Raw genomic sequence first — 19,969 nt, 5'->3', positions numbered from 1 at the left:
TCTAGCGATGCTGCAAAATCTGAACTTTTTATTTCACATTTCACATTTAACAAGCTGAACAGGAGCAACTTGTTATCATGACCACATACCGAGCACTGACTGCACTCTGATTTACCACAGCACACTTGACACTAATATATGTTGAGGAAGAAAACAACAATCCTTCAGGTCTTATTCAGTGGCTGGGTCAGATGGGTTTTTATTTACTGCTTAGTAAAGACAGGAGGTCACAACAAAGCTGCAGAATTCTCTCTGAAGATCAAGATTCAGAGCAAAGTTTAAACAAAGGGCGGTGGGCTAATGAAGACATCTGAGTGACAACAAAGCTGAATTGAATTCAGGAATTCCTTGACTGTCTAATGAAAGATATAATCTGAGTACTCAGAGAACTTACACACAGGTATCTGTTAATCAGTGTAAACTAGTTTGTCTCAGCACTGAGGAAATTTCACACAGAACAACAGGAATATACTTAGTCTACAGGAGGGACATATTAGGATAAGATAAAACTATTAGGTAAAACATTTTCTTTTGCAGTGTCTTCCGATAACACACATGTTGACCTGGAGCACAGACAGTTAGAGAGGAGGCTAGCTGATTTTTCTCCCTTTGAGTTTAACTGGTCCGCCCCTGTCTCATCAGCTATTGTTCTCCTAGGAAACAGCCTCAGCAGCATTACTCCTGTAGTATAGTGCACCAATAAAACAAAACAAATTTCTTGTAATCTAATTGGAAATTAATCAGATTCAGATTTTTCTCCTCTTAGTTTTGTTTCAGGGTAAATTACAACTTCATCATCTTTACTGGTGATCTCATCTATACTAAACAGAAATGTAAACATAACACTTTTATCTCTGCTCCCATCTTTCACAGGTTTAGGTCAGCATGCCATTGTCATGCTGACTGCAGGAATGTCCCCAGTGGAGCTGCTGCCAGTGAACTGAATGCTCATTTCTTGACCATAAGCCATCTCCAATGTTGTTTCCTTGAATTTGATAGTACATCCAACCGGCTTGACAACCACAGACCACACTGATTTCCACAAACAGCGTCTTAGCCTGCAAGATCAACTGACACTAGTCACCCTAACAGCTGATGCAACAATTGGTTTGCACAACCGAAGAATTTTTGCACAAACTATCAGAAACCATCTCAGAGAAGTTCACTTCATTATTGTAACTGACTTGTGTGGTTGTGAGGCTGGTTGGATGTACTGCCAAGTTCAAGAAAACAACATCAGAGACAGATATGCCACACCTATCAGATTGATGCATTATCTTGGAAAAGGAGAAGTGCTCACGGACATGGATTTTAAATAACTTTGTGACCCAAATTTGAGAGAAACATATCTATTGAGTGCATGAAAATAAGCTTTGATCTCGAACTCAAACCTGTGAAAATGGGAGTAGAAACAAAAGTGTATATAAATGTGTTTGTATGTAAAATCAAACAACTACAGCTGTCAGACAAATGTAGTGGAATAAAAAGTATAAAGTACTGTGAGCTGGAATACTCAAGTAAAGTTCAAGTACCTAAAAATTGTCCTTCAGTGCAGTACCTGAGTGAACACGCCTCATGGATGAGCCAGCAGCGCCCCCTGCTGGAGCTTAAAGCTGCAAACACATACTGCCGCGGAAACAGCCAATAGGAACGAAGAAACAGCGGCCACTTCCTGTTTCACGTAGGAGAGAAATTATGATGTGATTATCGGAGGGTACTGGGCACATTATGGTTTAGACAGCTGTTCATTCATTTCCACCTGCTGAATGAACAGCGGTGACGTCCCAGCTGCGCCGTTTGCCCGTGTATGAGAGGAAGCTCGAGGTTGGTGTGTTTGAACTCTTGTTAATTCGCTATTTCTAGAGAGCTAAGCCTGTAAGCCTGCACCAAAAGCAAGCTGAGTGTTGTCGTTAAAGCCTAAAGCTGTTTTTACTGTACGGTGAACGTGTGTGTGGAGCATTACAGCCTACATGTCACTGCTCCTTCATTCACACCTGCAGGGTAATGAGGCTAATTTGTAGCTCGTGCCGTCGGCGCAGTGCTAACATGAAGCTACCTTGATAAACAGAAACAAATGTCACGCTTAAACAAACATAATGTTTATTTTACCGTGTCAGTACTTAAAACGTATATGTATCTGTTATTTTAAACTATTATAATCATTGTGAGCTGACTGTAGTGTACAGTATAGTGAATGTAGGTGATAGAGGATACGCCTTTAAGCAGCAGCATCCCTGCCAGTTACGCAGTGTTGTGAAATGGAGACTACTTACAGCAAGCTTTGAGCAACCCCTTGCATTAACTGTGTTAACCATCATTTCATTTCATTTTAACACTAACCATGCAGGCTTAGATGTTGAGATGACATTGTGCAGGGTGTATAAAATGGGTCAGACCTGACAAGTGGAGCAGAAGTGGTGTAAACAAACATGAAAACACAGTGAGCATGGATCAGTGCCACCTCAACACATGACCCTGATCACTGTGTACAGCTGTGCTCCAAGAGAGATTTTAAGCATTTTAGAGGTAATGCATTTACCCATGTTAAACTGGCAGCCCACATATACAGTACATGTATTGTGCTATATATACACACAGGTTAAAAGTTCAGAACCAAATCAGCTTTATTTGCCAAGTATGCATACACATACAAGGAATTTGACTCAGTTTTTTACATTTCACTCAATGTATTTACACAGAAAAAGACATAACAGCCAAAGGACTACAAAGCTGAACAAATTAAGGTAAAGAACAGATAGATCTATAATAATGTACACCAAGGTAAATACAGTTAACTAGTTAGGTTTTAAAAATCATTTTAGTTATCTGTATATACATAGAAAGGCCCACTCTAAGGTAATGAAAGCACAGCAATTATTATTTTCTGGTTACACTAATGAAAACACACTTACTATACTATATACCATTTCTGCCAATATATACCCTGAAATCCTACACTGGGCACTGGACCTTTAAATAAAAAGGAAAATATACATGAAATGTCTTTAGTGTTAGTCTTTGTCAATTTGGTCAAATTTGTCAGCATAACAAGCATGAGGAGGCATCGGTGCATTTGCTTGTTGAGACTGGGATGTCTAGTCAAGTGTCAAGTCCGTTCCCTTAGCAAAGTGTTGTGTTTGTATTGTATTACATATTCCGAACTTCTTAAATCTAACCTTCGACAAATAACCCCTGTATTATGATGTTTTTTTTGTTTGTTTTTTTTGTAAAGAAGAAAGACAACTAATACTGAAAGTAATAAAAACTAAACTAACACTAAAAATAACTACTAAAAAAAAGGAAACCACTCTGGAAACTAACTGAAATTGAACTAAAGTGTATAACAAAAATGAAAAACAAAGTAAAATGAAAAATGTATATACAATAATATATAACAATATAAAGGAGAAGTTCAAATGACCACCAGTACAAATAAATTAAAATGAAAGACAAATGAAGTTGCTGGACAAAATGCCACAGAGGACACTTTGACATGTCAGTGGGGAAAGCACAGGAGAAATTAGACCTGGGCAATATGGGAAAAATCCAGTATCACAATATTTTTTAACAAATCCCTCGATCAATATTGTGGCTATATTGTAGGGTTGACTATTGGTGCTTTCACAAAATACTTACACAATGAGATTTTAGTTAAATAATCATCGGTAATGTGGATATAATGACTAAGTGGATAAATGCAAATAATAGAACAGCTAGAGCAGTCTGGTAGGTTCAGAAAATTACATCACTTTACTGTAATGCAGGCTTTAAAACCAGGAAAAGACAACACTTACAGAATCCTAAATCTAAGGCGATATCTAGTCTGATATCACAATGTCGATATATTGCCCCGCCCCAGGTGAAATAATGAAATTAGCAATATCAGCTTCAGTGTCAGGGTCCTGATATTGTTCATGCTGGCTCACCACCTGTCCTGGCTCTTTGGGTTGCAGGGTCATTCATTTTGCTATGATATTTTCTCCTCCTAACACTTAATTGTGTTCACACTCCAAGTGTATGTTTCTTTGTATGTTATTTTATAACAGAATGAAATGTCATCCTGTCACTTAATTTTCTTCATCATAACATTGCTACTTCCAATTTTATCTTCTGGCCCATGTAAATATATTTGGTGCCCTCTGCCCGTCTCTTCCCCTGAACATTCCTAACCATGCTGACCCCACCATTGGGTCCATTATAGCAAGCGTTTATTAAACCCTTTGAACTTTAAGGCAGTATCACAAAGCTTTCAATGTTGCTGTTGTTTGTAAATGCGTATAAAATAATTCACATCCTGTCACAGATGCCCAATATTGTCATTCATTCAAGGGAAACAATATAATGCAACTTAAAAGCTACATTTCCTTCATTCCCCCACTCTCTTCATCTTGCTCTCCAGGTTCCCGGTGCAACCATGCCTGTCTCCCTGCTGTGGGCCGTGGATGTGTACGGGCGGGTCTACAGCCTGTCCACGGCGGGGCAGGTGTGGGAGCAGTGCCGTGATGCCCAGATGGAGTTCAAGCGGGTGACGGCAGCTCATCAGTGCTGCTGGGGCATCGCCTGCGACAACAGCATCTACCTGAACGTCCACGCTTCTGACCTGTCGGTCCGCTACCAGGAGGAGACCTACGAGAATCAAGTGGGTCTCATCTAGAAAAAATTAAATTAAAGTTAAAAATACACAACAGAGGGAAGCCAGGGTATTTTTAATCTCACAATGCAAGTTAAAAATGCCTTTAGATCCTTGTTTTCCCGCACAAAGTATCCTGAGTGAAATCGAAAACGTGGAGTTCCCCTTGAACTTGTGTTATGAGTGAGTGAGTGAGTGACTGTGAAAGGACAACATCCTCATACAGCAGTGTCCCACTTCCTCTGTTGCAAAGTCAATCACACTGTCAGCTGCTCGCCTTCACAAGCCATTAGAAGCATGTTGAACCAGTTTTTAAGCAAAATACCACACACAGTTAAAGTATACTGTATATATAACTCGGTTAGCAGAAAATATACAGATTAGAGTCATGCTTCCTGTGAATGGTTGCAAATATTTTGGACCATCAGGTTCTCACACAGGTCAGGTCAGGTCAACACTCTGCGGTGGTTGCTTTTGTGACTTCCTGTCGAGGGTACGGCTCACCATGTCACCACAGTTACTCTTTGGCACAAATTTTTCGAACTGTGAAATTGGTAGGGAAGCCATTTAGTTTGGATTATGAGGGGAAAAAACCCTCCTCCTGTGTCACCTCTGTCTGTCTGTTTTTATGTCAGCGATGGAATCCTGTCGATGGTTTCTCAGAGCGTTTGCTGCCAAGTGACCGCTGGCAATGGAGTGACGTCACAGGTTTGCAACACCAACCTCTGGACAGCTTCCAGCTTCCCTCCAGCAGCTGGGAGTGGGAGGGCGACTGGTACGCAGACGAAAACTTTGAGGGGGAGCCCACAGAGAAAGGGGTGAGTGTCCAATCATTACTTTTGCTTGCATCTCCCTCCTTCAGCATCAGTTCCTGCCTGGTTTTAATGATTGATGTGTTTGTACCTGCAGGGATGGACCTACGCCATAGACTTCCCCGCCACCTACACCAAAGACAAGAAGTGGAACTCCTGTGTCCGTCGCAGGCGATGGCTCCGCTACAGGAGGTACAAAGCCATGGATACCTGGGCTAAGGTGGGTTTTACTGATCGGTATGCGTGTTTGTGTGTGCATCAAGCTTTCAGTTTGTTCACTTGCGTCTCTCTCCCTGTGTGTGTGCTGACAGATCCCCTCGCAGCAGACGTCTCTACCAGATCCTTTCAGCGACATCAGCTGTGGAGGCTGGGAGATCAGTGAGGAACCCAGAGGTCGGCTGTCACTGTGGGCTGTGTCTCTGCAGGGCAAGGTACAGCTCACACACACACACACACACACACACACACACACACACACACACACACCTTAGCCTTAGGTATGTATGTACTTGATTAGTTTAGAATTTGCACAAATTAAGTCAGCGAAAGTGTGGAAAACAATATTTAACTGTCCTCTCGTGCATAATGCGACACACTTTCTGGTGTTTGCCACTTTAATAAAGCAATAACCATCAGTCAGTTATTTACTACAGTAATACAACATAGTTTATTGAGGCAAATTAACTATGTAAGCACAACTTGCAGTTTGCATTACTGAACCGTTGATGTCATGCAGCTCATAAAACTTGTCATGCTTTTTAAAATAGAACCTTTTATTAAAGCTGTAGGTAGTAAAAAATAACTTTTTGTCATATTTGCTGAAACTGTCACCATGTTCTGACAGCATTACTTGAGAGGTAGTCTGTGAAAAAAATCATATTCCAAATATCTCACAAATTTAATTTTATAAATGTTACCAACTGTAGCTTTAACTGTATCTACTGGATTTTAAGATTTTATGTTAAGTCCACGCTTACACACACATACTAAGGGTGTGTTTGTGTGTCTGTATTATTTTTATTTGACCTTGTTAATGCCCATAGCAAGATCACACGCTCGCAGTCTTGTCACATCACATAAACAACTGTATTTGCATCGCGTGATGCAGATAGATTTTTTTCCTGGCTTACTGTCCTGCTATCATTCTTGATTATCTAACCCCCCTTTTCTCCCCAGGTGTGGTTCAGAGAGGGGATCTATCATCAAAATCCTGAGGGCTCTTTTTGGGAGGAGGTTCCTCTCCCCGGGGAGGTGGTCCAGATCAGCTGTGGCCCAGGAGATCTGATCTGGGCGGTGCTGTGGGAGGGGCAGCTCATTGTCAGGGAGGGCATCGGCAGAGACTGCCCCAAAGGTACACCGGCTCACTGGTGGAAAGAGGATGTGGTTTGTGTGTGATTGTGTTTATAGTCTGTTGTAAGAATATGTTGTTGTTTTTTTGTTGTTTTTTTGCATGTCAGGTACCTCCTGGGCGGTGGTTGACTCTCCCAGTCCTGACGTGGGTGTCACACATGTAGCCGTGGGGGTCAACGTTGTTTGGGCTTTGACCAAAGACAACAAAGTAAGACAATTCTGAAATTGTAAATAACAGACTGCATGATTAAAATACTGCTGCAAACATGTAGAAAGAAATGTGAAACCTCTATCAGCCCTCTTCCTGTTTTGGTTACGCGATGGTTAAGCACTTCCTTTGTGCCTTAAATTAAGCTGTAATTTTCCCAGGAGATCGCACTCGGTGTCAGAAGGAATTGCATAGTGAAAGCAAGGCTTAGAGGGTGTAATTTTATGATAAAGCATAAAAAAAACTTGTGTATTTTCACTCTAACCACAGTGTTTAAGCAAATGTGTGTCATGCTAAAGAGAACATTTCTCCCCACTCTCTCCTGCTTTCCCAGGTGTGGTTCAGACGTGGCGTGAACTCCCACAACCCCTGTGGCTCTGGCTGGATCAGCATGGTGGGAGAAATGATCATGATCAACGTAGGACTCAACGATCAGGTGAATTCTAGCCATATGACATCACAGCCTGTGTAAAAAAACTTCCAAATCAAGCACCCTCCTCCCTGCTGGTTACTTTTAGCATTGCCACGTGGCTTTTAGTGCAGAGGTATGGGATGTGGACAGGGTCAACAAGGTCAACCTATATTTTTTGTGTGTAGGTGTTGGCTATCAGCTGTGAGGATCGAGCGGTGTACTTCCGACAAGGAGTGACCTCTAGTGAACTGAGTGGGAAAACCTGGAGGGTCATCAGCGTCCCTCGTGACAGAGACAGATCCCACTCCAGTGCCAGCGCAAGCAGCCTGCATAGGTGGACACACACACACACTTAGACAAACAAATGGATACAGACAGATTACATAAGTAGAGCCACACAGATCACATACAGTTCTAAGAGTCACAGTTTTATAACAGAGCAAACATGTGCCATTACATGGTTAGAATTATGTGCTGTTATTAGAGTTAACTATTTTGCAAGTGTGCTTAAATTACAATCACTGCAAGATTCAGGAAGCAGTTACAGTAGATTTTTAAAGCAGGTTATTATGTCAACATACTATATGCACTTTTAAATGTTTGCCAAGAAAACAAAATAAATTCAGTCATTCTTTGTCTCTCTATGTCACAGTGCTGGATGTTACTTTAGTGGTGAGGTGCGTGCTCCGTCAGCAGCGAGTGATGTGGAGTCAGACACAGAGAAAGGATCAACAGATGGAGCTAGCGGCCTTGTCGCCTCCACCGCCCCAGAGTCCTTTGTTGATGCCCCCACAGACCACTCCGACCAAACAACTGAGACCCCCAAACCCCGCATCCCTAAAGTCACCAGCGACAGCTTCATCTCTGAACTCGTCTCCGACCGAGAACCAGGAAAGACCTCAAGAGAGGGTGCTCCGGCTGTTCTGGAGGAGGAACCCATCTCAGGAGAAGAAGAGAACAAAGCCCCATGTGCTGGTGTAGCTATTTCCCCCAGCCAGTCGGGAGGTCTTCTGGACCCCCAGTGGAGTAACGTGGATCTGGAAGAGGCACAGGCCCAGCAGGCCCCCACTGGGGCAGTGGTGGACTCAGCAGATACCTGCAGCTTGTCTTCAGTGGCCACGTACACTCTGGCCATGGAGGATTCGTACGGGACAGATGAGCACCCTCTGTGGGCGTGGGTCAGTGCAGGCGGCTGCTCGGTGGACAGTCACTCCCAACTCAACTGGTTCAACTGCTCCTTGAGCGCCTCATGTGAGTTAAATGAGACAGCTGTCTAGTAATGGAATGAGCTGACTGTACATTTCTTCAGTTCAAAGTTCCTCTCCTGATATTGCTTAAAGGGTAACTTTGACTTTTTCTAGGGATGGGCAACACAAGCAAAAACACTATTCGAAAATCGTGGCAACTATTCGACAATTTTTCGAATAATCGCCCCCTGGAGCCACGCACACAGAGATCCATTCATCTTTAAAGGCCCGAACATACTCCGGCGGAACGGACTCCGCGGAGGTCCGCGCGGACTCAAAGCGGACGTCTGCAAGCCTTGTGCGCGCACGCCGGTGACGGCTCGGCATGTATTTTTCACATCGCGGGGATTTTTCACGGACATTTTTACAGGAAACTACAACGCGGAAATGCGCTCGACTATGAAAGCCCGAATGACTGCGGACATTCCTCACGGAGTAGTAGTCTCTGCATGTTTCTCCTGTTTGTAGAAGAGCATCAAACTAGCTGGTAGCCCATCTCACACCGCTGTAGCAATCCTAGACTGCCCTCGTGCGGTTAGGAGCTGAATTGCATGTCAAATATAGGGGGAGAAATAAGACGGCGAATAGTAATAGTCGCATTAAAAAATCGATTTTTCAAAAATAAAACGACTATTCGAAATTCGAAAATCGTGACCCATCCCTACTTTTTTCCACTTGGCCCCTATATTCCCATGTTTTTGTGTCTAAGTGACTGATGTTAACAACAGTTTTTGAAATTGGTCCGGTATTGAGAGAGGACTGCACCCAGGAGCTGTGCGATGGTCATAATGTAATTAGATTGGGCAACTGTGCACCATCACTGTGTGTCCATTAAAAGTGGTTATTTTTGCCACAGACAAGCTTAGATTGTTATTATGTGTGTTGCTTAATCCGGTCTGTTCATTATTGTTTCTAAGTTTTGAAGTCTTGTTCTTAGATCTCATGAGATGTAGAGGACGATGCTGGAAAGTGGAGTGAGAGTTGGAGAGAGGGGAGCTGGGAATAGTTTGTTGTGTTGAAGTACAGATAACGTCATTTAGTGTTATCTAAAAGATTAGGAAAATTTAAAAAAAAAAGGTTCATGTTGCATTCCCAAATTGTGCCAACAAAATATACTACAATTTGCACAGTTTAGACAAAATAACAAACAGACCAAATCAATCGAAAGGTAAAGAGACACTTCAGACACTCATAATAACAGTCTGAGCCTGTCTGTGGTAAAAAATAACTATATTATGTACAGTGACTGTGTGCGATTGCTCCATCTGGTTACATTTGGGCATTGGGCGGCTGCTGGTTGCAGTCCTCTTTCTTCATACAGGACCAATATGAAAAATTGTTATTCACGTCAGTCATTAAGACATAAAAACATGGGAAAATGGGGGCCCAAGTCAAAAACTTACCATTTAAATCCCATCTCTGTTCATCAGAATTATATATTTAGATGTTTCGTCCTTGAAAAAAATCTCGTGCCTAAAATAGCTTAGATGAAGCTCTACACCTTTGCCTCATTTAGTATGCAACAGTTTTTAAATTTGCAAATTACCCCCACTCCCACCCACCGCCACTTGCCTGCAGCTTGAGTGTATCTGCTCACCCTCACTCTGCTCATCAAATACATAAACCTCTGCTTGTAAAGAATAATAAATAACATGAGCCATGTGAAACAGCTATTAATGTGTTGCAAATGTTAGATGAACCTTGTTCCCGATCGCCAGCGCTGACAAGTTAAAGTAAAAGTGAAACTTAGCTTGCAAAATACAGTTACATAGCTACACCTGCCTTCTCCTCTTATACCCTCTTGTTTCACCATAGCATCATGTTAATCTTATGGAATGCGCCATCCCTCAAGTTGGTGAGATTGGTTCCTTTGGATTGTTACATAACAAACCCAGGCTGTCTGAATCCATGTGTTTTTTAGACTGTCATTGCTTGTTGACTCTTATTCGCTCATGAAATGTCTAGTAGCATATTAAAAAACACAATATGGACATGTTAACAAAGTTAAAACTTGATTTTCTCTGGAGGAGATACTTAAAATTGATTCAGTGCTTTTAAGAATTTAGGCTGTTCTGGAGGTAAATGAGAGCTCTAACTATGCACAAACAACAACTCGTGTGCTGCATGATGTGGTGTAACATAATTATTCAATAACATCATGTAACATCTTATCTTTGAAGACAAGGCTAGCACGAGTGCATATGAGTCTGCAGGGAACCTGTGGTGCACTTAGGTCAGTCCATTTTGTTATTGATTTTTCCTTTGTGTCCCTCCCAGCTTTGGTCCAGTCAGTCCAGTCCATGAGTCTGTCTGTTACTCCAGCCCAGACAGCAGCCTGGCGGAAACAAATCTTTGAGCAACTCAGTGAGAGGACCAAAAGAGAGATGGATAATTTCAGACATTATGAACAAGCCATAGAACAGGTACTTGGAGTATACTATGACCTGCCATCTTCAGGATATTTGCTCTTTTCTATTTATTTCTATGTCTGTCTTTGTGTGGCATTTTTCTGTCTTACCTAACTCGTCTGTGACTTTATTCCTCTGCTTGAACACTTCCCCACAATGCAGTCTGTGTGGGTGAAGAAGGGAACCATGCAGTGGTGGAGAGACTGGAAGCCACACAAGTGGATCGATGTTCATTTTGCCTTGGAGCAGTTCTCAGGACCAGAGGGCAACAAGGATGGCATCCTCTTCATCTATTACAACTTTTATGAGGAGAAAAAGGTGAGGAAAAAGTGTGTGTGTGTGTGTGTGTGTGTGTGTGTGTGTGTGTGTGTGGGTGTGTGTGGGCGGGTGTGTGTGGGCGGGTGTGTGTGTGGGTGGGTTAGATTGTGTCGATACAATATGTGGCAGTTTCATAAGCCTTCTCGAGGAAAGTATTTGTTTTTGACAATGTCAGGGTCAGATTGTCACAATGCCTGTACCTGCAAACACAATGGAGACCTCTGGCAATGGAACAAGTCATTCAAATGAATCACTACTGCTGTTCCTCTCTTGCACTCACTTCTGATTTTCTGTTCTTCTTTCTTCCTCTATTGACTTTATGTTTTTTTTTACCTCCTATGTACTTTTTTCTCTTTCTCCCTTTCTGCTGTCTCTCTCTCCAGTACCTTCATGCCTTCATCAACGAGGTCACCATCCTAGTTCCTGTGCTAAATGACTTCAAACACAGTTTTGCCATCTACACTCCAGAGCGGACTAAACAGAGGTGGCCAATCAGATTAGCAGCAGCCACAGAGCTAGAGATGCATGATTGGGTACGTATGGATACTGCACAGCATTTTTAGTTTCAGAAAAACAACCTGGTGCATACCAGTCATCTAAGTGATTTAGATTTGTGTATGAGATACACACACATCCTTACCATTCCCTTTTTATTGCCCTCTTTCTGTCTCATTTGTGTCTCCCATCCCTCTCTGACCCGATCTGTCTGCCTTCACATTCCTCCCTCTCTCTCAAGCTGGCGTTGTTGAGTGTCTCGTGCTGTGACTCCAGGGGGATCCAGGGTCCTCCCTCCAAACAAGCCATATGGTCCATCACTTGTAAAGGGGACATCTTTGTCAGTGAGCCCTCTCCTGGTCTGGAGGCCATGCCTTACCCCACACCCTGCGACCAGATGTAAGAATACCCAACACTTGTGCAGGGGAACAAATATCCTGCCAAAGTTTTCTTTGTTTTTGGCCATATTGTCTTTTTATTGTAAAGGCCAGGTCTGTTATTTTTCGTTAATTCATTAATTCTTTAGCTTCCCAGTTGTGATCCTTACGTGTTCAAATCTAAACATTTAAATTTTGGTTGAAGTATCTATGTTATAACATAAAAATGCTATTTCCCCAACCCAATGTAAAAATGTTTTCCCATGTGACCTGATGTAGGTTTTATTTTTTTATCTTTTATTTGAAAAACCCAGAAAATAACACAGATGGACCCACCCTTTAATCACTAAGCCTTTATTAATAATCTTTTCCTTCCAGGTTCTGGAGGCAGGTTGGAGGTCACCTCCGTGTGGTGGAGTGTAACAGTGTTGGCATAGTGTGGGGGATTGGCTACGACCACACTGCCTGGGTCCATACCGGGGGCTACGGAGGAGGCTTCTTCCAGGGCCTGGCCAGCAGCACAGATAACATTTACACACAGGTGGATGTCAAGAGTGTCTACATCTATGAGAACCAGAGGTGGAACCCCGTCACAGGCTACACTAACAGGTAGAGGCAACAATCTCAGTGTTGCTCCAGGGGATAGATAATACCCCCGGTACCACTCTAATATGTCGCTGTATTTGCTTTGCAATGACTCCCACTCTGTTATCTGCCACCCTGACAGCTTTATACTCTTGTGTTGCATTCAGTAACAGTTTCACCTCGTTGTCAGTCCAAGCAATCTTTGATGTTTTCGCCATCTCTGTATTATTTTCTGTAACTAAGCAACCAAACACAGAGCAGACAGTCTGCTTCCTTTTTACGTCGACATGCGGAGTGTATGTTGATGTCACATGAGATGCATTTTCTACAGAAAAATACACCGCCACACACTTCTAGTGGGTCTTCGGTGATGATTGCAAGGAGGTACTTTTGTACGAATCTACAAATTGTTTTTTAGGAAAATCCTTGAAGAAGGGAGTTGAAATACATCTGTCTAGTTTCTGTCAGTAGAATCGTTGGTGAAATATTTGCAGTGATTTCTTTGGCAGCATAAGGGCTTTGTCTACATCTTCCAGTCTAACATGGCGGCCTGTGTCTACACAGACAGCAGGAGTCTAGAAAAATTGTCACATTTAACTGTGATGAAATTGCGGTGACTACACATCACGTTGTTACTGTTTACACTAAACATGTCATTTAAATGAAAGGCACTGCCACTCTCTTAGACTACCTGTCACTGCAGTTTGATGAGATTCCAAGTTTTGAGTTTTTACATAAGCAGCATTATTACAGTCATGTTTTTTCACTAAAACATTGAAACACAAACATTACTACTTCAGCTGAAGTACAGGTTATTCTGATTGTTTGAAGTATAAAGTCACTTGTGACTCATTTAAAGTGTGTTTGGTTCATTTCAGAGGGCTCCCCACAGACCGCTACATGTGGAGTGACGCATCAGGACTACATGAGTGCACAAAGATAAATATGAAACCCCCGTCCCCTCAGTGGGCATGGGTAAGTACAGCTACATATACACAGTAGGAATGCCCTGTGCTGGTCTGAAACCAGTCCTGTGGTGCACAGATTACCCACCATCCTTCCATTCTGACTAAACTATAAATATTTGGTCTTGAATTATCACAGACAAGGTGTGTAGCCAGAAATACAGATGTGTTCACAGTGTTTCACTTCCCATGTTTGCTGTTTCCAGGTGTCTGACTGGGCAATCGACTACAGTGTGTCCGGGGGAACAGACAGAGAAGGCTGGCAATATGCAGCTGATTTTCCAGCGTAGGTTTCATTTGCCATCCCTCAAACACACCTGCAAGGGTTTTTTCAAACCATGCGAACCTCATAGTGGTGACTTTCAATTACTTATTTTATTCCTGTAATTCTTCCTTCCTCTTTTCCGTCTCTCCATGCAGGTCATATCATGGCTATAAAACGATAAAGGACTTTGTGCGTCGCAGGCGATGGGCCAGGTACTATAAAAAGCAACACTGTCATATTAGTCTCTACGGTGTATTTGCTTAGCAGGTACACAGAGGTCCAAGAGCAGTCTGAGAGTGGACTTGACATTTGTAGGTTTTGTCAGATTAAGCTGAGGAGGCAGAGCAGAGAGAATGAGGTCTGACTGGAGTTGATCTTTTGGTCAGTGTGGAATGGTGTGGGAAAATATATTAAATGATTAATGTATAGGCAAACTACTTAGCAAAGTTTTTTTATGACAGAGGTGTAGAGGTGTAGGACCCAATAAAAAGGAGCATCTCTCCAGTTATTTATCTTTTTAAGGCTTACAAATGAGATACTGAGAGCAAAAAGACCCAAACTCAACACAAAGATACTGACTGCTGAAAGACCAACAGAGCATGTGGCATTTGATCTGACAACAAAATGAACACTAAAACTTATTAGAGGTTTAACTGCAGAATTCACTTTGCTGAAAATTGTGTCTGTAATTAAAGCTGCGTTTTAAGAGATTTTATTAAGGCTTCATTTTACATAGCAGGCTTCTGATTATCACTGAAAATTGTCTTTGGTTTCATTGAGAATCTCTATCAATCAAGCATCAACATCACTTTAGTCTGGCCATACTAACTGGTAAAAACTAACTCTTGTGATGAAAGCCAGTGAAGAAAGTGTGGACACGTGAAGGTCATTGTAGAACAAAATAATGCCAGTAACAATAAAAGAACACATAAAATAAGACTTGGAAAAGACAGAAAGAGACATTGCTCAAATGTATTTTTGGCGCTTTGAGCACTACAAGCCAAGTGCCATCTAGTTTCCATTATGTTAAAGAGAAGGCAGACATCTCTTCGGCCGATATCTCCAACCCTCTGCAACCCTAACCAAAACAATCTAGACTGATAAATAGCGCTACAGGTAAGAGGGGAAATATGTATTTTGATTTTGGGGTGAACTGTCCCTTTTAAACTGCTATTAAATAACCAAATTAGTGGCTGAGAATTAAAAAGGGTTAATATAGCTTAACTGGAGGTACTGCAGTCAAGGGCAGCTGTGAGCATTGTGTTTTCCTCCTGCACAGGAAATGTAAATTGACCACCACAGGACCCTGGCAAGAAGTTCCCCCAATATCACTGAGTGATGTGACCATCCTGCCTTGTACAGCTCAGAGCAGTGTGGATGTCGTTCCTCTGTGGGCGATCAGCAACAAGGGAGACGTGCTCTGCAGACTGGGAGTCACCGCACTGACACCCGCTGTGAGTCACATTTACTAATTGTACAAACACAGACACCCCATGAACAGGTTTAACACCATTCGATGCGTCACCTATCAACGCTCACAGCCATTTTCTGTTCTCATTGCAACTGAGCAGAGCATGGGCACATTGTCTTTCCTTGCTTTGGACAGAGTGAGGGATCCTTTCCTTACTCTAACCCTAATGGAGGCTTTTCTGACACAGTTGTCATTCATAACTTGACAGAAGTGCAGTAGGACTCTGTTAATAAGTAGCTAATGCAGAGTACTTAGGAGGTAATTATTCTAACATCCTTTGGTTGGTCTCTCAGGGATCCTCGTGGCTCCACGTGGGAACTGACCAGCCTTTCAAGTCCATCTCCATCGGAGCTGCCAGCCAGGTTTGGGCCATCGCCAAGGATGGTTCTGCCTTTTACAGGGGATCTGTCTCTCCACAGAGCCCAGCAGGTCAGTGGGAGGAGCAGAGAATGTGAAATATGCCACTGTCAGATTTGAATCTAAAACATAAGAGTTAGGGAAACACAACTTGTCAGCTTCTGATGCTGCAAAGATTTTCACATACACAGTGTAATATATTGTCTCCCTCTGCAGGAGACTGTTGGTACCACATCCCGTCCCCGGCCAAACAGAAGTTGAAGCAGGTGTCTGTTGGGAGAACATCAGTCTGCACTGTAGATGAAAATGGTAAAGCGATTGCATTTGTATTTACAGCTCACCTTTGTGCAAACACTAATTTCATAAATAGATGCCTGACATTAATGTTTCTATATTTGCATCCAGGTAACCTGTGGTATCGGCAGGGTGTGACCCCCAGCTACCCTCAGGGCTCCTCCTGGGAACACATCTCTAATAATGTGCGCAAGGTCTCTGTAGGGCCTCTGGACCAGGTCAGTACCAGGACAACTTTTTTCACTGTTGTTTTGTTTTTTGTTTTGTTTTGTTTTTTCACTTTTGTTACTGTCTACTCTGAATTAAATGATAGATATAATAGTCGTTCAATTCGATATATCCGCAGTAATGAGTCTTTTTGTCCTGATGGGTATTCTTTGTTGTATGAAGCATCATTGAAAAACTGGGTTGGCAAACATGAGCATGCTGTGGGCTGTTTATTTATTTATAGATTTTTGAAGGGGGCATTGAAGGTCAGAGTTGACAGTGAGTTGCCTTTGTATTATTTGAAACTTCTAACATGAAAGTATGCTGCTGTGATAAATGAATCAGAATAATTTTTTAAAAAATGAATATATTTTAAAAAGTATGTGTCAGCGCATGAGGTTATAAACAATCTGTGCATGTTGTGTGTTTGATTTTTATGGCTCCAAACTGGTGACAGCTGTGGCATTATGTTTCCGGGTTGTCTGTCCATCTGTCTCTCTCTGTCCCATTTTCATACATTTAATATTTCACTAAAAAAACATAGTACTGGTGTCTAGTTTAGAGCTAAGTTTCACTTTCAGTTCAGGTTTAAATAGTAAGGTTTTAGCTAAAATACACGTGTATGGGGAGTACAGAGCATACAACTGGATAAATGATTCTTGGGTTATACTGCACAAGTCTGTAAACAGATGTTTTGATGTAGTTTTGCTGCTATTAAATGTGGTCCCCAATCAATCAATAAATCAATGATTGGCATTTTCCGTGGAGGCATGTGACAAGAACAAAGTTTTCTTCACAAATTCAACGCAGCACGGCATGACTAATTGATTTACAAAAGGTCATTTTGTGGGTGAAGTATTCCTTTAATACTCTAATAAACTATGTCAAGGTCTTACAAGTCTAGACAGAAATAGTTGTAAGCTACAATTTGACTGGTTGCTGGAGACACAGAACCGTGAGGTGGTAATTCTGGTTTTGTTTTATTGTTGTGGGGTAGGTTTGGATCATAGCAGACAAGGTGCAGGGCAGCCAGAGTCTGAGCTGTGGAACAGTGTGCCATCGACTCGGAGTCCAACCTCTGGAGCCTAAAGGACAGTCATGGGACTACGGCATCGGGGTAAGACACCATAGAAATTAAACTCTGTGAGAGTGCTGTTAGGGTATCAAACAGTCTTGAATTTAATTTGCATAAGTCTTAAATATTTTATTATACCTGATGTAGGCCTTTGTATTGGATATAAAGGAGATGTTCTACACTATAAACTTAAAGTATAATAGTTTGGACTGTGGATTGTGCTTTAGGGGGCTGTTCAGTCCTTTTTTATGCTTAAATCCAAATATGTTAACTTGCATTAAACACACTGATGTCTTTCTCTTTCTGTCTTTCAGGGTGGATGGGACCACATCACAGTGAGAGGGAACTCCATGGAGCCGCCCCGCATCCGTCTTCCCTCTCTGACAGCCCCACCCTCTCAGAGCCCGCTCCCTGTCAGGACCACGGAGGTCAACGGCAATGTTGTGGGATGCTAGAAACACATATAAACACGCACATACTGCACATAGCCATCCTAAACTATACGATCTTTGTAGTTATATGTACTTTGTAGTATGTATTTAAAAGTACTTCTAATTTAAACACTGAAGTAGCAGCGATATTTCAGATCTAAACTCTAGAGCTCAGTTAACAGTCTTATAGCTGAGCTGCTTCTGTCTCCTTTTCTCTGAGGACAATTTTTAATCTCTTGACCCGAATGTTTTTACCAAGCTGTACAGGCATTTCTGTCCGTCTTTGCTGTTTGTCTGTGGTCACTGACACTGAACTCGATGGTCTTAATGCATTTTTTCCTTATTTATTCACCAGACTGTGATGTTTCTGTTGGTTTGTGTGGTGTCTGTGCATATAGTACCTCATGTAAGGTCAAGATGAACGTGGAACAATGATGTTTTTATGAGTTGCTTGGGGTTTTTTTAAGGGGAAAATTTGTGTACTTAAATTACAGTTACTTAGCTGCTGAACTCTCAGGCTGGTATTATATACAAAAATTAAAAAAAAAAAAAAACCGCTGTTATTATTAGCCAGCAGGCAACATATTGTTAATGGCTCATTGGCCACCTATTTCAAACAGTAAAACACTTCCTGCGTCTTACCATTTTCAAAATCCAGGTCGCTACGTGAAACTAGTCTCGCATAGCCAGACCTATCTTCACATTTCATTTTAGTGCTGTGCAAGAAATAATAACCTCCGAGCAAGCAACCGACACACTAATGTCTTTTAAGCAAAAGTTCCACTAAAAAAAAGTTCCGTCAATCATTATTTTGTAAGCGCACTGTTGCTGCCTCTGGGCTCAGTGCCACCCAAGACGAGTATGTTTCGTTTAAAGAAATACAAATACCCTTTTTTTTTTTTTTTCCTTTAGTGCTTTCTCTAGAAATTGCACAGTGTTTGACAGGTCTGGCTTTGCAAGACTACACATGTTCCAGCAGAGTAAATCCTGATTACTGGGAACAGAAGAAAATGATAACAGGATAGAGCTGGCAGGATGGGCCGCTTCTAATTTTTGCTAATCTGACACATCTCTGTAATTTCATACCAAAGACTGCAGAACAACATGATGCACATCTGTGTATCCCCCATTGGTTTCTAATGTCACAGGGTACTGAAGGGAATTTTTGAAGCCTAATATTGGGTTTAATGCGTGCAACAATCCTGCCAGTCGTTTGGAGCCAGATAATCCAATTCAGGGTGATGTGGTAGAACCTGTGTGAGGCTGAGGCAACCAGAGTATGATAGGCTGAGACATCTGTAGATCAAGGCAAGCACCCCAAAACTTCTCTGTAAGCTTTCGTCTGTTTTACTGATGCAACTGAGACTCTAACTTCTTGTGAATTAAAAAAAAAAACCTTTGTTTTTTTCAAGGAAATTTGAAGGTTTCCCCATTGACTTCAATGCATTTTTTTGTTGCCGTCGTATTGAAGCCCGCATGTAGCAGCTAAAACGACCTACACTGGCTTTCTTTACCCCTGGTGGTTGCTGCTTGCCTTGTCAAAACAGTTGACTGATGTTTTATAAAGATTGTTTTCTAAAATCATTATTATTATATTATCCTTATTATGTGGTTATCATGGAGTTTGTGCAATGGTTAGGAAAAGTGTGGATTACTTGTAAAAGTCTTGTGGTTGAAATGCTAAAACTGAACCTTCCTCTTTCTCAGGAGAATGTTTGCATTTGCATGTCGTCTACTTCCTTAGTTGGTGGTAGAATAACTGAGCAATGAGAAGAAAACGTTTAAAAATATACATATATTTTGTTATAAATCTGTAAGATATTAATATTATACAATAAGTACACTGGTTGCTTCAGTGGTAAAATATTAAGGTGGATAAGTATTTGTATATTTGACAAATTTTCCAGAAATAAATATTCAAAAACCCACTGATAAATTGCATCCGTTCAGGCATTAAATTATGTTAACGGCTCCATATTATATGTACTGTCTATATATGATGCAGCCTGTGGAGATGTTGAAGTGTACAGAGATCTGTCTGTATTATCTGTGAATAACTAAC

The 19,969-nt window shown here is 41.7% G+C and overlaps 1 protein-coding gene across 1 annotated transcript; it reads left to right on the top strand.

Moving 5' to 3' along the window:
* Nucleotides 1–1,689: 1,689 nt before the first annotated feature.
* tecpr1a (tectonin beta-propeller repeat containing 1a) lies at nt 1,690–19,923 on the top strand. The gene is made up of 24 exons (XM_050059963.1): nt 1,690–1,824; nt 4,400–4,639; nt 5,266–5,448; nt 5,540–5,662; nt 5,754–5,873; nt 6,619–6,793; nt 6,900–7,000; nt 7,335–7,436; nt 7,598–7,746; nt 8,065–8,663; nt 10,937–11,082; nt 11,230–11,385; nt 11,769–11,918; nt 12,122–12,279; nt 12,636–12,866; nt 13,721–13,817; nt 14,014–14,093; nt 14,228–14,284; nt 15,352–15,526; nt 15,837–15,972; nt 16,117–16,209; nt 16,306–16,412; nt 17,399–17,518; nt 17,791–19,923. The coding sequence occupies exons 2-24, from the start codon at nt 4,415–4,417 to the stop codon at nt 17,929–17,931; spliced, it is 3,624 nt and encodes a 1,207-aa protein (XP_049915920.1). The 5' UTR covers nt 1,690–1,824; nt 4,400–4,414; the 3' UTR covers nt 17,932–19,923.
* Nucleotides 19,924–19,969: the final 46 nt, after the last annotated feature.

This window comes from Epinephelus moara, chromosome 13 (assembly GCF_006386435.1).
Source record: "Epinephelus moara isolate mb chromosome 13, YSFRI_EMoa_1.0, whole genome shotgun sequence".
NCBI lineage: Eukaryota > Metazoa > Chordata > Actinopteri > Perciformes > Serranidae > Epinephelus > Epinephelus moara.
The sequence above is the reverse complement of the archived record's forward strand: the minus strand, read 5'-3'. Positions and strand labels throughout refer to the sequence as shown.